At 45.4% G+C, this 19,834-nt stretch overlaps 1 protein-coding gene across 1 annotated transcript in view; it reads right to left on the bottom strand.

The window, feature by feature from the left end:
- TPPP2 (tubulin polymerization promoting protein family member 2) overlaps nucleotides 1–18,728 on the bottom strand; it is a 55,049-nt gene extending 36,321 nt beyond the window's left edge. The window contains exons 1-2 of the mRNA XM_069632621.1: nucleotides 18,601–18,728; nucleotides 17,414–17,594 (exon numbers count right to left, since the gene is read on the bottom strand). Coding sequence (XP_069488722.1) covers nucleotides 17,414–17,586 — 173 coding nt within the window. The 5' untranslated portion in view covers nucleotides 17,587–17,594; nucleotides 18,601–18,728. The remainder of the gene's footprint in view (nucleotides 1–17,413; nucleotides 17,595–18,600) is intronic.
- Nucleotides 18,729–19,834: the final 1,106 nt, after the last annotated feature.

The following is a 19,834-nucleotide window of genomic DNA, read 5'->3' as shown; positions in this document are numbered from 1 at the left end:
ATTGTGTTTGCCACTTGTTGTACTCTGCCTGAAGATTTGGAGATCTTCTTGGGGTTAAAAGGACAGGTTTCAAGAAAATGACCACTCCTACCACAGTATAAGCACAAATTATTCTCCCTTCTTCTTGCCTTCTCTTCCTTGGACAACGGACCTCTCACCCGGCTCTGCTGGTCAATTATCTTTGACTTCACTTCTCTGTTCACCACTTCAACTTTAGGCCTCTCCATTCTTCCCGGAAACCTAACTTCTCCCTGAGTACGTCTACGCTCTAAACGTCTTTCAGTTAAACGAAAATCCAACTGAACCACCAAATCAATTAAGGCATCTAAAGTATTTGGTCGCTCCAAAACTCCAGCTAGAGCATCTTTTAACTCATCATTTAAGCCCCTATAAAATAAGGAAGCCCTCTTCTCCTCTGGCCATTTACTTTCTAAAATTAAAGTTCTAAATTGAGTGATATAAGAAATCAACTCCTTTCCTCCCTGGCGCAGTTCCAGTAAATCTCCATCAACCTCTAAAGATAACTGTTTCTTATCAAACATTTTCTTAAATTCGGTCTGGAAAAGGGAATAATTATTCAAAGCCAAATTCTTTTGACTCACCAAAAGACTTCCCCACGCAGAAGCTTCTCCAGATAAATATGATAAGATGAATGTTACCTTTGAAGCATCTGTGGAAAACAACTCTGGACGACTTAAAAAATGCAATTCACACTGAGTCTGAAAAATGTGAAACTTTCTAGAATCTCCTAAGAAACGTTCTGGAGCTGCCAAAGGAACAGGCATAACTAAAGTGCCTAAACTTCCCTCTGCCCCTCTGGGGAGCCTAGGTTCTTGTTCTTCACCTACTCTCACCAACTCAGGTGGGTTTCCTGCACCTTCCGAAACTTCAACTTCTCTTTCTTGTATTTGGGTTACCTTTAAATTTAACTCATCCATTTTTTGACAAAGACTTGAATTCTCCTGATGAGCCACCCGTAACTCTTCTCTCATTTCCCTAACCATTACTCCCAATGCCTCCATGGTTATCTCGTCGGGGTTCATAACAGCTTGGGCAGACACTTTTTTTATTGGCCTTTCATACTGTCATGCTGAGAACCTGGTGTCTGCAGAGGCTGCTGAACCCCCGACAATCCACCCAAAATGTGGCACTCTGAGCTGACATATATATATAACTGCTCAGTTTACCTCACTTTCAGGGGGAAAGGGGGAAGGGACAAAGAAACAAACACCAGCCTGGAAGCTAGCAACTCGCTGGTTCTTCACCTGTAGTTAAAACATAAACATGCCATATACCTCATTACTCATGGGTTACTATACTAACCTTAAACTCTAAATCCTTTACCAAAATAGTTTAAAAACCATACCTGGTACTTCTCTTCAGAATGCCCAGAGAAGTGATAAGCAGACAAGACTTCCTTACTTGTGGACCAGAATCTTATACATCTTTCAGCCTTCTCAGTAGGTCCAAGAATGTAATTTAACTTTGTAGTTAGTCTGCTCAACCATAGGATTCTTGAACAAGGTCTTCAAGTAAGTTTAAAGAAGTTCTTTTAAGTTCTTGTATTTGTTTTTTAATATTTTCTTTGTAGAGTGTCTTTTTCTCATGAGCGAATTTAACTTGCGATGGAATCTTCACGTGGAAAGCCAGCACACGCGCTAAAATCCAAAACCGCGGGAAAAAATCACACGCGCTTTTCTCCAAGTCGCGGGAAATTCGCACACGCGCTGACAATTCAAATCGCGGGAAAAAACACACGCGCTTTTCTCCAAGTCGCGGGAAATACGCACACGCGCTGACAATCCAATTCACGGGTAAAAAGCACTCGTGCTAAAGTCCAAGACGCGATAAAAAATTACACCCGCTTTTTCTCCAAGTCACGGGAAATACGCACACGCGCTGACAATCCAATTCGCGGGTAAAACGCACTCGCGCTAAAGTCCAAGACGCGATTAAAAATTACACGCGCTAAAGTCCAACTCACGAATAAATACGCACATGCGCAAAAAACCAAATCGCGAGAAAAAACACACGCGCTTATTTATCACGCAGAAAAAACCCTCACGTAAACGAACAGTAAACGCGAGTCCAAAGTTCACGCTCGTGCTTCACTCTCACGCGCAGAGACACACGCGCAGGCTCAACGTAACGGGAAAAAACTCACGCGCTAGTTTGAAATGACACGTAGCGATAAAAACAAACGTACGCGCTTCAATCTTTTTAGTTACAGATTTGCAATTTCAATCCCTTAGATAAATATAACCTTTTAACAAAGTTCAAGAAAACTGGAAAGTCACTTATCTTGTGAATGAGACTTGAAAACTTCTTTTCTCAGAAAATTGGTAGATTTCTGACTCCTGTCCTGTGTCTCCACCAAAATCCAAACACGACTCCTGTTGTACTTTCAGATCTTCCGCTCAACTGCTAGAAACTTGTCACCCTTGACAAAGTAAGCAGGAGCTACAAGGCACACGACCTCTCAGCTGGGCAAGGACGATGAAAGGCAGTTTAGAATGTTCATTGTCCTCCCTATAAACAATCTCCAGCCAATCAGAATTTAGACTGAGAACCTCCATCTTGGCTTGGGGCAATCTCCATAGACTGCAATGAAGGTTAAGGGCAAAATTGGCTGTTTAAAAATATAACCCATAATAACTTCCTAAAACCTTTCTATACTAAATATGTGTCTCCCCTGACCCAATGTAAATGAGTATATGATACTGTATGTAAAGAATATGTCACTCCAACCTGACAGTACCTGACAAGGTGTCATCTCTATTAGGTTGAGATAAACAAGATAAACCGCATTGAAGCTTTTGAATCATCCCCGGTATCAGTGGCAGCGCTGACAGATAAGTGGATGGAAAAATACACAAAATATTTAAGGAGAATCTTGGGAAATTAAAGGGGTTTCAACATCACAGTGTACTTACAGAAAGGGTACAACCTGTAGTGCACAAAGTGCTTGAAAAATGCATGATTCATTGAGGAAGAAGCTTGACAACTTACTGAATTTCTTTGTCATTCAGCAAATAGAAGGCTCGGAGTGGTTGGTGCCCATTGATATTGTATCTAAACCTAATGGCAACCTTTGCATGTGTGTTGACTTAAGACATCTCAACAACTCCATTTGGGTGGACAGGCATCCACTGCTGAACATTTCCGTGATGGTGGCAATGGTGGGTGCGGCAAAAGTATTTAGTGTGATTTATTCATCATCAGCGTATCACCAAATTGCCCTGACAGACAATTTCCAGCATCTGATGTCCTTCATTAACCCTTGGGAGCATTTAATTTCTGTCAGATGCTGTTCGGCTTGGCGTCAGCGGCACCTGTGTTTAAACAGGATATGGAACAAAGACTGAAATGTTTAACAAATGTCATGGTATTTCAGAGTAAGATCTTAGTCCATGGAGTGGATATGGGTCAGCATAAAGACGCAGTATTGCAGTGTCTCAAAAGTAAAGGCCTGAGATCCAAGATGGCCGCCAGAGAGTGAAGTCGCACTCTGACGACCTCCAGGCCAGGCCCATAAAAGGAGGTGAAAATAGAGCACAGAGCGCGATAGCAGAGATTCTGGTGAAGAAAGCCTTAACGCCCGAGTCATTACTGAAGCTGACCGATACACCCCGGGAAGAGGAACAGCATCCCAGCAGCCCCAATAACTGAGCACCACGCCGTGGTCGGAGAGAGGAAAGGCTCGGAAAGGAGGGATACGCAGTGGGACGAGGCTGCCACAGTTGGCACAGTGAAGATTCAGAGGCACAGCAGACAGTGGAAGGGGCTCACATCTCCAGGGGGGAGATGAAAATGTGTGGGTTCATGTCACGCTCACCTGGTATCCACAGGGACGCCACCTAGCCGGGTTACTCGCTAGTATGCTTCTCAGCTTTGCCCTGATGTGGTCTGCGGGGAAGGTTCTGCCTGAAAATGCAGGAGGACTGTGTTCAGGACTGACCGACTGGGGTAAGTATCATCCCTCCACCCCCGTATGATTTCAGTCCCTCTGGCGCCCTCTCCTCACCTTGTGGTAGAATTAGGCGTGCTCTCCATCCTGCCTTCTTTGCAGGGGCACGTTGTCTTTCATGGGCGAGTGCGCTCCAGTTACTGCACTGACGCCGGCCGTTTGATATTGTTCAGGTAGGTCTTATTGCTGTTCTTTAGTTTTGTTGCTATCTTGCATGCCTTTCTTTGTTTAAAATGTCTCTTTTTTCTCCCTTAGGTATGCAGAGCTTCAGCGCGGCAAACTGGCTTGGTTGATCCCCGCTGGTAAATGATGGCGCATTAAGAGCACTATGATGCGGTAAGTAAGCGCTATGCGCAGCACTGCAAAGTCTTGCCTTTGCTAACCTGTGTTTTCCTTCCTTGTAGGTCACGGTGTTCTTCAGCGCGAGTGGAATGTCCGGAGTGGTGCCAGCCGAGAGGCAACCAGCCAGGTAAGCCTTTTGAGAAGTTTGTAATTTGTAAATGTCTCTACTGCTTTCTTTAATGTTGCCTCTATCTTCCTCTTTCAGCTTGTTCTGTCCGGGAGGCGTGCAGATTCGAGGAAGCTGTTCTCGGTAGCTGCGAGTGTTTAAAGATGAAGACTACAGGTAAGATGCTGCTGCTAATGATGTACCTTTTGTCTCCTTGCAGGTTCTGCTTCTCCGAGGTTCGAGGGAATAGCTGGACACGGGGAGCGTCACGCTGCAAGCTGCGAAGTAACGCGAAGCGTGTTGTCTTGCTCGGGTGGGATCTAAATAGCCCCAACAAAATAGTCCAGGTAAAGTAGTGCCTAGGCTACCACACTCAAAACACTAGACCGCATAACTTGGTTCTCAGGAACTAAGCTATGCGGATGCCTCCATGTTGGCTGACAATACAATAAGGTAGTTCCCAAGCACATTGTTTTTCATGCTATTTGAGCCTGGTGCCATAGGCGCCAGGACAGGCCCCATGAGGGCTTTTGAAGAGGATGCCAGGCTCTAGAGGCCGAGTCCTGACTCCATCTGGACAATGGGTTTGCCAGAGAGGGTTTTGGGCGAGGGTCGTGACAGTTCATCGGCGACGACTTGGCCCAAAAGAAACAACATACTTCGCCCAAACAGAGGGAGACAGGGGACACGGGGTGGCGGGTGGAGTTGACTAACCTTAACAAATATTTTCTAAAAGGTCATAAATTGTCAGATTTATCATCACAAACAAAACCAGACACCCAGGGACAGAATTGGGGTTTTCAACATACTTTCCATTGAAATGCTAACCTTAACAAATATTTTCTAAAAGGTCATAAATTGTCAGATTTATCATCACAAACACCAGACACCCAGGGACAGAATTGGGGTTTTCAACATACTTTCCACTGAAATGCCACCCCTTGCTTCCACCAAACACAAACACACGTGTGGAGAGGAGGGGGGGGGAGCCCTGTGGCGACTGGCAAAGCAAACTGAATTGCTTTTCTTAAGTGGTAATTTAGGCTCGGGCCAAAAGGTGTTAAGTAATCACAGACATGTTACCCTTTAGTATGGCAGCAGGGAATACCCACAGAGATTAGTGAATTTCGCAGTGTGACTTATTATATGTAAATTTAATGATAGAACCAGGGAAATCCCCCATTGTCATATGTTTAGAGAACATTATCCATTATAAATATATAAACCCCAAAGCCGCCAACCCAAAGTAAACCCTTTTCCTTCTTGACACTGTATCTATTCTTCCTATTGCTAACATATTGATTTTGTGTCAGGCACGTGTGGTTTATGGAATGGCATTAAGAACTGCTCCAACTGAAACTACTTGGCAGATGGCACATCCAACAGTGCAAGACCAAAACTGTGCAGCACTTGCTTACTGCAGCCTTTCCAAATCAGATTGAAAAGCACACTTAACGGTATAAACGGTATAACGGTATAAACAATGTGACGGTTATTATTGTTCAATTAAGTGGTTCACGGTATCTTTAACGGTATACCGTTATACCGTTACATCCCTAGTGACAGCGCACATCTGCCCCCCGGGGGACCCAGCAATCTGTCAAGTAAGCAATTGCCTGTCAGTGGAGGGATCAACTCCTCTGGAACTCGACACCAGAGCTTTCATACAGTGCCAGCAAAAGAGGTGTGAGCCTAAGGGTGGAGCCTGGTCCCAGAGCAAAGGTTGGACAACACTGAGGCCAGTACTGAAGCATTGGAGGCGTTTTGCAGTGGTGTGGCATACCTAATGCTGATGCAGGCAATACAGCACTACTAATCCATGTGCAGGAGAGGGGAAGCAGGCAAGACCTAGGGGAGCCATATAGCCTCAGAGTGCAAGCAGATGCCCGGAAATAAGGGTAGGCAGACTCCAGCAGCACAGGACTGTAAAAAAAAGCGCTAGAAGGGGCCAATTGGAGAAGTGCTGGCAAAGGCTCTTGGCAGAGACAGTGCTGGGTGCTCAGAGTCAACAAGCAGAAGAAAGTGTGGCTCCTCATACCACATCTGAAGAAATGGCTCTCAGGAAGGATGATCTTCTAACATGCTTGAAATGTATGGAAGAGAGAATGATAGCATCTTTTCAGGAACAGATGGCCAATTTAGAAGGGGAGTTAAAGAGCACACTGAAGGAAGTCAGGGAAGAAATCGCCTCCCTGGGAAACAGAGTAGATCAGACTGAACAAGGCCTATCAGAAATGGACAAGGAGGTGAGGCAGAACTCAGAATTATTGGAGCAAATCGCAGCCGCCACACATAATTTGGAAATCCAGGCCGAGGATCTAGTTAACCACTCTAGACGGTCCATCATCAGAATAAAAGGCCTAGCAGAATCTAACTCTAACGTAGACCTGAAAACATCGGCGTAGCAGTGCTTCGGAGTGATGGTAGCGGACTCCGCTCCTGAGGAAATTCAGATCGATAGGATACATAGAGTGGGCCCTAAGAGGAGCAGTGAGGGAACCAGACCCAGGGACGTGCTAGCTGTACTGGCATGATTGGCATCCTACGAAGAAAAAGAGGAAAATACTCAGGGCGGCCAGGGGTCAGACCACGATATCAAACCCCTTAAGTGCCAGGCTATCATGCAAGTCTATGCAAAAAGGATGAACATTCTCATCCTTGGAATTTAAGGGGGTAGGCTCACAGGTGAGACTGTTTCAAGACTTGGCAGCTTCCACACTTCAGAAAAGAAGGGCTATGGGGCCCCATAACGAGTATCTTAGTAGGGAAAAAAATCCCATACAAATGGACCTTCCCCTTCAGACTAACGTTCTCATGGGAAGGGAGGCAAAAGAGAGCCACCACCTACGCTGAGGGTCTGACGATACTGGGAATGGAAGATGGCGAAGACGACCCCAGTGAACAAAGATGCGGGTGCAACAACAACAGAGAAACAGGCCATGGGAATGATCCACCGCACAAGGAAGGAAATGGGCCAACTTGAAAGGGCCCCATGGAGGAAGAAGTGGAAACAGGAAATAATATTGATTCAACATCCTAAAACGTACATGAAGCGCTTGATAAAACAGCCAGAAGGTGGGGGTGAATTACTGGAGAGAGGGGGTTTAAAAAAGGATATCTTGTAGAATTGTGCGGGCCTGTACTGGGAAGGAGTGAGGCACCACTTCGATTTCCTTAGATGGTTAGTGTAACATCAGGGGTCCAGGTAGAAAAGTGGGCCGGTCCCCACCCATCGGTGTGGCGTTCTTGGACACCAAGGCTTACCCGGATAGGGCGATTGGGGAGGGTAGGGAGGGAGGAAGGGCAAGGAAGGGAGGGAGGGGGGCTTGGGGGGCCACAAAGGAAGTATATAAGAATAACTGAGGAGATGGAGCTGATAATGGATACAAGTTGTAGGAGAGGTAACTATCGATGAGACCACTATTAATCTTGTCACATAATGTTAGGGGCTTGAACACCCCGGTAAAGAGGAAGAAGGTGGCATTGCAAATAAAAACGGGCGGGACGGACATGATAACATTACAGGAAACGCACAATTAAAAAGGAGAGGGTCATAAACTACATACACACCAGGTCCCACAAATACACCAGGCGAATGCCTGGAATGAGACGGCGGGGGTACTAGTGGGCATAAAGTATTCGTTGAGGGCAAAGGTATTGAAAACATTAGCGACCCAAACAGGCGATTTATCTTCCTGCACGACATGATGGAACAGAAGGTGATGACGATAGGCACCATTTACGCCCATAACACGGGACAAGACGCCTTTTTACATCAGACCAATGGGAAACTAGAAAGCTTTGCAGTAGGTGAGATCCTCCTCACGGCGGATTTCAAAATAGCATGGGGCCCCGTGAAGGATAGGAGCAGCCGTTGCATAAATAAAGGTCAATGTCCATCTAAAGCAGTATGGAGAAGGTTGGCAGGTATGGATATGAGAGATCTGTGGTGCGAAAAAACGGGATGGGAATCGGGATACACTTGCTACTCCCACGTCCACGGATCATTCTCCAGAATAGATTATGCATGGGGTACCCCTGGAATATTAGGGGCACTATTAGATTGTAAGGTAGACCCGATTGCCCTATCTGACCATGCACCCATAAAGATCCATTTTAGGGGACTCAAACCGAATAGCCCACTATGGTCCAGGAGAATGCCTTGTGAACTGCTCAGGGACGATGTACTAGGTGAAGCTTTGAAGGATCAAATTACTGACTACTTTGCACTGAATGATTCACAGAGGATTCCTCTGGGCACCGTATGGGATGCCTTCAAAGCTGTGTTGAGGGAGGAGCTAATCTCCCTTAAAGCAGTAAAACGGAAAGAGAAAGACAAATTAGAAAAAGACCTAGAGGCAGACTTGGGGAAGGCTCAGAAAAAATTAGCAGAAGTTAGGAACAGGGAGAATGTCAACAAAGTGAAAGAAGCCCAAAGACAACTTAGCATGCTCAGATCCACCAGAGCCGAGAGCGCCCTTTTAAATCTTAAGCAGCATCATTACATCAGGGCCAATAAGGCAGATAAGATGCTCAGAAGGCTGCTAGAACAACAGAGAGGGGCAGCGCCACATAGGAAGACTCAAGCAACCAGGCAGGTCCATAACCACAGATTTGGATGGGATAATACAGTCCTTCGTAGCATACTATGAGCAGCTATACTCATCAGATCACCCGAATTAGCCTAGGATAAAGGCTTTCTTGGACGGAGTGGAGCTTACCTAGATAACGGGGAAAGCAGGGGAAACTTAGATAGGGAAATCACTGAGGACAGGGTGGAGAGAATGATAAAAAGCATCCCTCATAATAAAGCACCCGGCCCCAATGGCTACTCAGGACTTTCTACAAAATGTATTGCAACTAATTAAAGTATTTCCTTAACAAACTATACACAACTCATTTCAAAAAGGGGAGGGGGTGACCTGCACGATGACCGAAGCAAAGGTGGTGCTGTTTGAAAAACCAAACAAAAATCCCACAAACTGCGGATCATACAGACCCATTGCATTACTAAACGCGGATGTTAAAATGTACGTGGGAATTCTAAGAGAAAGAGTTAAGGGAGTACTACCAAGGTCATTGGGCAGGATCAATCAGGATTTACCTCTGGGAGACAAACGTGGGATAATACAAGAAGGGTTATTCACTCACTAGAGAAGCTAGAAATAAATCTACTCCCGGCCACTCTAATTTCCCTCGATGCTGAAAAAGCTTTTGACAGGGTGGAGTGGCCCTATCTGTTCCAGGTGATGGAGCGGATGGGCTTTGGCCCAGATTACATACAAATGGTAAAGGCAAACTAAAGAAACCCCTCAATCAGGCTGGTAGTTAACGCACATATCGCTGATACCGTGAGAGTAGAACGAGGAACCAGACAGAGCTGTCATCTGTCCCCCTACTTATATGCCATTTATCTTTAACCCTTGCTGGCCGCAATCAGACAAAACCAAGAAACCAAAGGGGTCCCATTCGGAGGGGGGATGCACAAAACAGCCGCGTACACGGATGAAACGCTGCTAATGCTAACAGAACCGGCCTCCTGCATACCAATTCTGGTCGGAATATGGAGGAAGCAAGAAGGGTTGTCGGGACTAAAAATAAAAATAGAAAAGTCGGAAATGCTAGAGATAGGCCTCTCCAAGAAGACGATTTCCCCCCCCTCAAAGTTTCACACCCTTTCACCCCGCAGGAGGTAGCATAAGATACCTAGGGATCAAATTAGCCAGCAGACTTTCAGCTTGACAAGGCAAATTACCCAGATGTAATCAAAAAGATGCAAGCAGACCTTACCAAATGGTCTCTGCTGCGAATATCGAGGCTAGGACGTATAAACACGGTAAAAATGGTGACCCTCCCTAGGCTTTCATATATGTTTCAATCCCTCCCCATCAGGGGCCCAAAGGCATTCTTTCATACAATGAATACAATAATCTCCAGATTTATCTGGCATGGTAAAAGCCTGAGGGTAGCCTTGGATCTTTTGATGACTCCAAGACAGAGTGGTGGTCTGGGTCTGCCTAACTTATTTTGCTACTACGAAGCCACTCAATTGAGAGTAGTGTGTGAATGATTCTCCGATAGCAAGGATAAAATATGGGCTGGGATGGACAGAGCGGTGGCGGGGTGCCCTTTAGCTGGTCTATTGTGGCTACAGGGGACAGACAGGCCCCCGAGTGCAAGGCAAAGTAGGGTACTCCGGGTCACGTGTGATATATGGGATAGGTGGATCAAAAGGGGACATTTGTCAACCATCCCCTCCCCATTTACTCCTATGTTCAACAATCCCAACTTCTCCCTTGGTATGGGAAAAGGTATGTTTGGTCGGTGGAAGGAAAGTGGGGATGTGAAAATTCGAGACATGATGGTGTGGGAAGGAGAAATAGTGACCTCTGAAGACTGTAAGATGCAGTAGGGCTTTTAAAAAAAGAAGGGTATGAATATATTCAGTTAAGGCATTGGTTGTGTCAGAGGGAGGTTCGGCAGGCAGCAACCAGGACATTAACCAAATTTGAGTCTTTTGTCACAACGTATACGGGGGACAAACACCTGGTATCAGATATGAATATATATATATATATATACAATTCTCCTAGAGTGCTCATATAAAAAGAAGTGGCCATATCAGACAGCCTGTGAAGGCACGTTGGGAGTAGCGGTCTCAGATGAGTTTTGGGAGGGGCTCTGGAGGAACATCCCAAAAATGACCAGGTCATTGCAAACCCGAGAGGCATGGTATAAAATGATGCTTCAATGGCACTATACCCCAAGCAAACTCCATAAAATGTTCAAATCTGCATATGGGGACTGCTGGAGGGGTTGCAGGGGGCTCGGGGACTGGAGACATATCTGGTGGGAATGTACCAAGATTAAGGATTTCTGGAAAGAGGTCGCTGGGCACTTTCAGGAAATGGTCCCAGAAATCCACTCCCTCGCGTTAGACGAGAATTGATGTGGCCTGGTCGACCCGGAGCATCAAGCAATCCCGAAACCACGGAGGAAAGCTATGATAACTTTACTTATATCGGCTTGGCAGGTTATTCCAAAGAATTGGAAGCAAAAGGACACACCAGCGCTGATCTGCGGGCTCTGTGAAATATGGGACACCTTAGCTATGGAATGGATTACATATAAAATACAAGGCGACTCAAGAGAAATTCCAGAAAGACTATGGAGAAGAGCTATCCTTTTTTTAAAGTGACTATGTGCAGCAATGATGCCTGCAGAATATACAGGTTTTGGACTTATAGGCATGGGGTAAAGGTTCAGTGGTTCAGTTTGACTTTATTTCTCTCAGTTATCCTGTGGTCCCCGGGGGGGGGGGGGGGGAGATAGGAGGGAGGGCAGGAAGGGTTGTTATTGTTTTGAAATGAATGCCAATAAATATATATATTTTTTAAAGTAATGGCCTAACAGTACAGTGGGAGAAGTGCAAATTGAAGTTGACTGAAGTGGACTACCTCTGCCACAAACTTCCGAGGCAGGCGTCAGACCAAGAGGGAGAGTGGTTCCATGCGAAAATGTCCCCGTTTAAAAAGCCGTCTTTACAAAAAGCCACCAGAAAAAGGCTTTTGTGTGGCCGCCGCGATCCATGTAATGGAAGCATGGGACACCTCCATAACCCCTGGACCATTATACCATTCAAGGTGAGCAGGGGACACCCCTGCAACCCCTGCTCCTATTCTTCAGTATAATGGAGACACTTTTACCATGTCGCACCACGACCTGTTTTCCAGTGGCTTTTTGTAAATACGGCTTTTACAAGGCAACCTTTTGACTGGATATGGAAAGAGTCTGGTATCTGCCATCACCATGGTTCCCACACCAAAGAACAAGGAGCAAGTGTGTTCTTTCTTAGGACTAGCAGAATATTTTCCTAAATTAGTACAAGCCTTTGCCACCAAAATCAACGCCGTTGAGAGCATTGCTGAAGAAAGGAGCACAATTCCTTTGAGATGATGTGTGTGATAAAGCATTCCGGAACATTAAGGGGGGCATTGCAAAAGCTTATACACTGGGCCATTTCGTGAAGGAGGAAAATGACAATTGTGACTGTTGATGCCAGTAGTTTGGGGTTGGGAGCTACTCTGACGCAGTTGGGGGTAGATAGAAAGAATGTGGTGGCGTTTGCTTCGAACCCTTTCAAGGATGCAGAATACAAGTATTTGGCGATAGAAAGGAAGGCATTGGCTGTGTTTTGGCCCATTGTGTATTTCAAATTCTTGTTGTGGGGAGAAGAGCTTACTGGGAAATCTGATTGGTGCGCCTGTTCTCCTCAAAGGGAGTGGCTATGCACGCATCCCCGTCCATCTCCAGGTGGGTGCTGGGTTTACAAGGATGCCATTTTAGGGTGAGGTACTTGCCTTGTGAAAAGAATGCTGCTGCTGACAGCCTTTCAAGGCGACTGGTGATGTCACCTGTTAGTGATGTTGAGGGGATGGAAGACGATACAGGCAAGGAAATGGTGATGGCTAGCGTAGAATTGCCCGCCATTGATGAGGAAGTGTGGGTAGATGTTGAGAGGGATGATGACATTTTATAGTGCTTGAAAGAATGGGCGATCCGTGGTTGGCCCAAAAGGAGAACCCTTGGAAGGGAGATAGATGCATGATATGAAGTGAAGGATGAATTGTGTATTATAGGTGAGAGGCTAAGGAGAGAGAAAAGTAGATTCCGGCTAGTGGTCTGAGGGAGAACATTATGGGCCTTGCTCATGAGGGTCATTTGGGCTATAGCCTCACTAAAAGAAGGTCTGGTGGCCGTGCATGGATGTTATGATGGATCGCAAAATTAAAGAGTGTCCAGAATGTTCGTTGTCAGACAAGAGCAAGAGGTACAGAGATGTTCCCCTGTGGCCTGTACTGGTTCCTGATCATCCTTGGAGCAAGTTTGCTGTGGATGTTATGGGGCCGATCCAAGGGTTAGGTTGGAGTGCCGTGTTTGTTTTCGTTATGGTTGACTACCATACAAAGTGGGTGGAGGGGAAGGCAGTTAAAGAGGCAACCACTGAAGAGATGATTGGTTTCTTGGAGGAGGTGTTGCTCGGGGAAGGGTTTCCACAGCAGGTGGCCACTGACAATGGGATTCAGTTCACCTCGGCCAAGATGCAGGAGTTTCTCAGAAAGTATTCCATTAGATACCTCAGAATGGCCTTGTATCACCCGCAATTGAATAGCTGGAGGAAAGGGTGAATAGGGTGATCAAGGGAGGCATGCAGTTGGCAGTGAAAGCTGGTAAGTCTTGGTGGGAGTTTGTAAGACATATGATATGCAGTTACCTTCCCACTCCGCATTCAGTGACAGGGGTGTCACCATTTGCGTCTCTAAAGGGAAGAAATCCAGGGGCCAGTTTTTGCCCTACGTGGCTGGGACTGGCCAGGACTGTGAACGTAGTTCTGTGTGAAGTCATGTGTAGGGTGGTGATGTGCAGAAGTGCAACAAGGAGTATGATGTGCATCACAGGACAGTGGAGAAATGTTATTAAGGTTGGAGATGTTGTTTTAGTGCAGAATCCCAGGTTGAGAGTGAGTTGTCATGGTGAGAAGTTATCTGTGCCCAAAAAGATTGCGGCCGTGAGGGGAAACATGGTAGTACTGGAGGGAGAAGTATGGTCACAAAAGGACATTGTACTGAGTGCAGGAGGTGAACCACATGATGATGATGTTGATGTGAGGGCTGGAGGGCCTAACTAAGGAGTATGGGGAATCAAAGGGTGGAGGCTGACCGATGGTTAAATCTGTGTGAGCGCAAGGAATCAGAGGACTCCCTAAAAATTGGATGATTATGTGGTCGGTTAGGATTTGCTCAGCGTATGTTCTGGGAGGTTGTGTTGTGCTTTTCATAACCAATATCTCTTAAGCGTTTTAAGTTCTGTGGGGTGGAATCGTCTGTGTTGTTATGGGAAGGGGATGTGTGGAAAGTTGGGGAGTTGGAATGATGCGGGAAGGGCGTGCAGGAAAACGGTCGGACGGGGTGTGGGGAGTGGACGGAGAGAGCACTGCGCAGGGCAGAGAGCACTGTGTAGGGGCTGCTATGAATAAAGGACTTACCGACGCCATGTTCTCGAGGCCTTTGCGATTGCAAACATCTAAACAAGTCTATTGCAATATTTCAGCTTCCCTGCCTCCATGTACCGAAGTTTTGAGTTCCTTAAGGCAAGAATTTGGCAGATGCCTGCTAGGAGAGTAATGGCTACAGTTCCATAACGAAAACATGTTTAACAAAAGTAAATATGGAAAAAATACCGGTTTTTAAAAAACTAATTGTGGGGCCCCCATCCAAGCCCCTTTTTCCCTATGATTCTTACCTCACCTCAACCACCCCACTACCCGTTTTAGCCATTTACCCCACCCCCATATATACTTACCTTTCATTTACGGTCGTTTTTCGTTATTTATGTTTCATTGAAAAAGTTATTCGTTATTTTCTATTCGTTAATTTCACTGTATACCGATGGCTACTTGGTTGAAATATTGTCAATGGACCAAGATTGTTTCTCTTTCTTTGGCAGATGAAAACAGCTATGGACATATTTTTTGGAAATGTAAGCCTTAGAGATATGTTTTAAACCTGTTTTAAGGTACTCCATAACCGTTACCATGTTGTGCCATTTGCACAGCATTCATCTGACATTCGTATGGCCTGTTAGTTCTATGGTCTTTCTAGATGTGCAGTGTTCCGAGCTGCTTCCGGTGGACAGTGGACCAATGTTGCATAGAAGATGATAGGGCATACATACATACATTGCATATGGGTATACATTCAACAGCTGTATGCATTGATAACATGGGCATTGACATAGCATTAGATATTGACAACGCATAATAGAGCAACCGCATGGAAGTTCACTCCTTAGCAAGTAATGCTGCAGGTTGCGGTGTGGTGAGTGGGTGGGTATGTACGCTACTAGTGGTGGGTGCCTGTCTGGCCGAATTGTAATGTAGCCCCCTGGGAGGATGATTAGTGCCGTGGTTGGCCTTCATGAGTATTGAGTGGCCAATAGTTAGTGAGGCCTGTCCAATTGACTACAGACTGGAAGACCTGCAATCCTGCAGATGGATACAGTCCATCATAGGATGAATGGGAGCGGGGAAACAACAGCATCACAGAAACATGTACATGGATCGGCAGGGTAGCAGCACAGCCTCATAGCCAGACCATAAGAATACGAGAGACCCAGCAGTATCAGCGGATGATGGGAGCATTCCCAGATTATGATATGATAGGTCATTTATAAGGTGCTTAATACCCAGAGGTTTCCAAGCGCGGACCGAGGATCGAACCTGTGTTGCTCCGTGTCGTCTTGCTTCCAAGGCAAGCACATTGCCCCTGAGCTATCCTCCCGAGGTCACCATTGTAATGTGCCCATAAGCACTTTTACACCATTAAGTGTGATAGCAAGCCCCAAAATTACATTACGAGTAAGAGATAACAGGATGAGAGGTGCATTTGCAGGGACATGCCACAACATGAGAACATGGAGCAGTGAGATAATGAGCTGAGAATGCCCATTTAAGAGATGTTAGAATATCCCTAAGGACGATGCAGTGAAGTAGTCCTTGTGATGTGCAGGGACTGGAAGAATGGTACATTTACAAGGAGATAACCTAAAGTAGGCGTCTGCAAACTTTGGCTCGCAAGATGTTCTAGACTGCAACTCCCACCATGCCTACCCAGCATAGTCAATGAAGGGTTGTCAAGGGAATCTTAGTCCAAAAAATCAGGAGAGTCGCAAGTTGAAGACCGCTGACCTATAGTAATAGTATGAGATGTTTCAGCCTTCGCCTTATGGCCTGTGGCATTAAGTGGAATATTAGGGCAAAGCTGAGCATTTCGAGGGAGATATCAGATCCTATGACAAAGCATGTGTTATGAAGTGCAACAACATTATGAAAGGATGTATGATATGGAGGCAGAGATAGCAGTAGGATTTGGGAGCAGGCGCCTCAGCTAGACGCAATAGCACTGCCTTTGGTACAAACAGCATCACAGTATAAGTCGACAGCACCCATTGATCAACTGAGGGAGAAGGATTAGGCTCAGGCTGGAGAAGCAGTGGCCGCTAGGTGGTGTGAATGGAATATAAGGATGAGGTGGCAATGGAGTGGGCAGGTATTGTGGACGGCCGGCAGGGTTAGCCTCGTTTTTAGGCCTTTCTGAACACAGTTTTAGGCCGAGTGCATTTTGTATTTGAGCTTGGGTTCCAGAGCTCAGGTACCATGACAGATAATGATTTTCTGTGGTGCCTTGTCACATATAGATAGCTGGTATGGAGAAATTGGGCAGAGGAAGACCCGAGATCATACCCATATGAATAAAATGAGATGTATTTTCGTTTATAAATTTTATATATATGTGCCGGGAGGATAGCTCAGGGGCGATGTGTTTGTCCTGGAAGCAAGACAACGCAGAGCAACACAGGTTCGAATCCCAGTCCCATCCTTAGAGACTGGGCTCCGGTATTAAGCACGTTTTAAAAGATGAATTCATTCCTATATCATGTAGAAAGAAATGTAATTAACTTTAAGTATGTGTGTATGGTAAAGACCTATGTAATTAGGAACAATGAGGTTAAATGCCTACAAGTAAATAAGTTACTCCTGCATTGTTAGTCTTTCGTACCCATCAGTCACATGGCAATTGTCAATGACCACCACTCTGTATTGGCCAATATATACCTCCATTTGCAGAAGGGGATGAGACTTGAGATGGGCCATGGAGAGCCGGCTAAAGTGGAGCCTTGGGATGGTAAAAGCCGCCCACTCTCATGCTTGTATGTACTGGACACCTGCTACCTGAAGGCTTGCGAATATTGTTTGGGCATGAGGTTATGGTTCCGAGCTGCTACAGGAACTCCACGGTAGAAAATCAGCCCACTTATCACTGTGCTGTGTTAATGGGATGTAGCAATGTAACAGACTAACTGTGTGACAAATAACATGTCTGAATCTGACGTGGCTCCCATGCACCCTCCCCTTAACTTTCCCAGCCCTGTACACTTACTTCACTTTAGTGAACACAATGTCCACGTCTGTGCTGGTGACATCCTTCCCATTCAGGACTCCTGTGTCCTTGCAGAGTTTTGAGAAGTTCTTTCCAGTCATTTCGTTTCCAGTTGCCTTAGTGTCGCCGTGGACGGCAAATTTACGGAAGGCTTGCTCCAGCTCAGCCGACATTGTTGATGCTATGGATGGAAGCCAAGTTTGTGGAGATGCAAATTACTGAGTAAATGAGCTGCAGACCCCACCTGAGTGTTTCTCTCAAATCTTCCTGTCTCAAGTCCTATTCACTACCTGCAAGTACTTATCATGGCTAACTTATCGCCTGGGCTGAAATACTTATTACCTCTTCTCACCAATTGAAAGTTCATTTGGTGTCTCCTACTTCAAAACAGTACCACAGCTATGGGTTCAACTCGAGGGGGATCCTCTCTTTAATGTGTTTATCCCTGAGGTCTTCCTTGTGTTTATGGAGAGAGGATAGTGTCTCTCTGTTGTGTTTTCTAAGTTTTTGTTTCTGTGGAAAGTGTGCTTGCTCCTGAGGTTTAATCCTGCCAGCGAAAGTGCAATTGAGCGAAGTGATCTTAAAACTCTAGTCTGCCTTCTCCCAGGGTTTGCTGCTTTGGGGAGTGGGGGAGGCTCATCACTCCAGTGTACACCCTTAATTTCAGTTTAGTATTAGGGTGTTTTCTGTCTGAAGCATGGCCCTCACAAACTCCCTGCCCTCAACCGTGGATGGTTCAATTGTTTTTTCTAACAACTCTATAGTCCCCATTGTTGGTTTTGTAAGATTGTCTTGTATTTGTACCAGACCCTCTTACATTGTTGGCTCTGGGAGTGGCTCTCAACTCTACTACACCTCACCTGGGTGCTCTGTGATCATATCTCACAAGTCTATTGCGGCAGCGAGTAGCATGTCCTGTTGGGGTGAAGAGGGGATATCCTAACAGCTGTGGCATCCCCTTCAGTGGAGGCATATCTCCCATCTAACCCTTTCCTGGGATTGGTTATTTGACTCTTCAGATAATGCCTCTTTATTACCTGGTTGATGGTTCTGACATGTTAGGGTATCCTGCTTGATGTCTCACTTTACTCTCTCTTTACTCACTTCTCAGCTTTCCCTCTCCCCATTTCCCTATCTCACCTATCCCCTATGATTGGAGATGGGTGGCTCAGCAGGTCTCTGCTTACCTTGGTGTTAGTCCTTAATGCTGGTCTCTCCGTTTTTCTATGTTTGTCAAAGTTCCTGCATCAGCCTAGCCCTGTAACCTGGGTCTGTCCACTGAGGATATTAGCAACTGCTCTGAGTAGGTCTGATAAGAGGGCAGAACCCCCACCTCCTGCCACTGTGACCTCATGTCTTCTCTTCTGTGACCTCAGCTGATTGTGAGCTCAGAAGTCTGGCCTTCCTGTGCAAGTTCACTTTGGAGGCCTTGCCATTCTCTGCGTGGTTGGACAACTGACTTGGGATTGTGTTAGGAGAGGGCTGCAGCTGGTAGAGTGTTCCTTCGGATTGTCTCTCCTACTCCCCATTGCAACCAGATGCCTAGTTGCCTGTTGACAGGAGCCATTACAACTCATTATTCTAACACAAAATATCAACCCATCAAATATCCAAAGAAGCAGGAAAGCAGGTAGGCAAACACAAACATACAAAAAACAAATATAAAAATATAAAGAACGATCATACAACTCTTCTTGAACTATGACACCGCTGTTATGATTTGGGCAGTGAGTGAAGCAGGGTCTAATTGGGGCACAAAGATAGACCATTTTAGATATATTTGGCATTTGGAAATTGACCTGTTTTCTTGGGAGCCAGTTCAGGCTTTTGTCAGAATAGCACAATCAAAGATTTAGATAGTGTGCCAAAGACACTGTAATGGGACAGGTTTAAGCTTACAAACAATGCTTGTCCTGCCGCCTTACTAACCTAAACTAACACGCATACTAACCCATGAATATATCTTGCCCATCATCATCATAATCAGCTTTATTTTTGCTGTTGTCATAAAAGCATATACAATAAAAAGAAAATAAATATGCTTCCATAGTTATTATGCAGTTCATAATTAAAACTCATACTGATTCATATATATTAATAGCAACAGTACAAATCGATTAATTGAAAGTAAAAAGGTAGTTTCCTCTGCTAGCCCATTATTTAGGAAACCAACAAAAGATAAAAGAATAAAATAAAATTGTTATGATAAAAGTGTATATTTTATAAACTTTAAGAACTTAGGGTATTAAAGATATACACAGCGGTCAGTCAAAACATGTGTGTCTTATACGCTAAGCCCTTGAAAAATAGCTGGGCACTTTGAATACCACTCCCTTGTTAGATGTCAATTTACATAAGCAAAAAGCATCCTTCTTGTTAACCACCTGATAATTAAAAAAGAGAGGGGCAAGTCACCTTCTT

This window comes from Ambystoma mexicanum, chromosome 13, assembly GCF_040938575.1.
Source record: "Ambystoma mexicanum isolate Mex_15411 chromosome 13, UKY_AmexF1_1, whole genome shotgun sequence".
NCBI classification, from domain to species: Eukaryota; Metazoa; Chordata; class Amphibia; order Caudata; family Ambystomatidae; genus Ambystoma; species Ambystoma mexicanum.
This window is presented reverse-complemented; position numbering and strand designations above follow the sequence as displayed.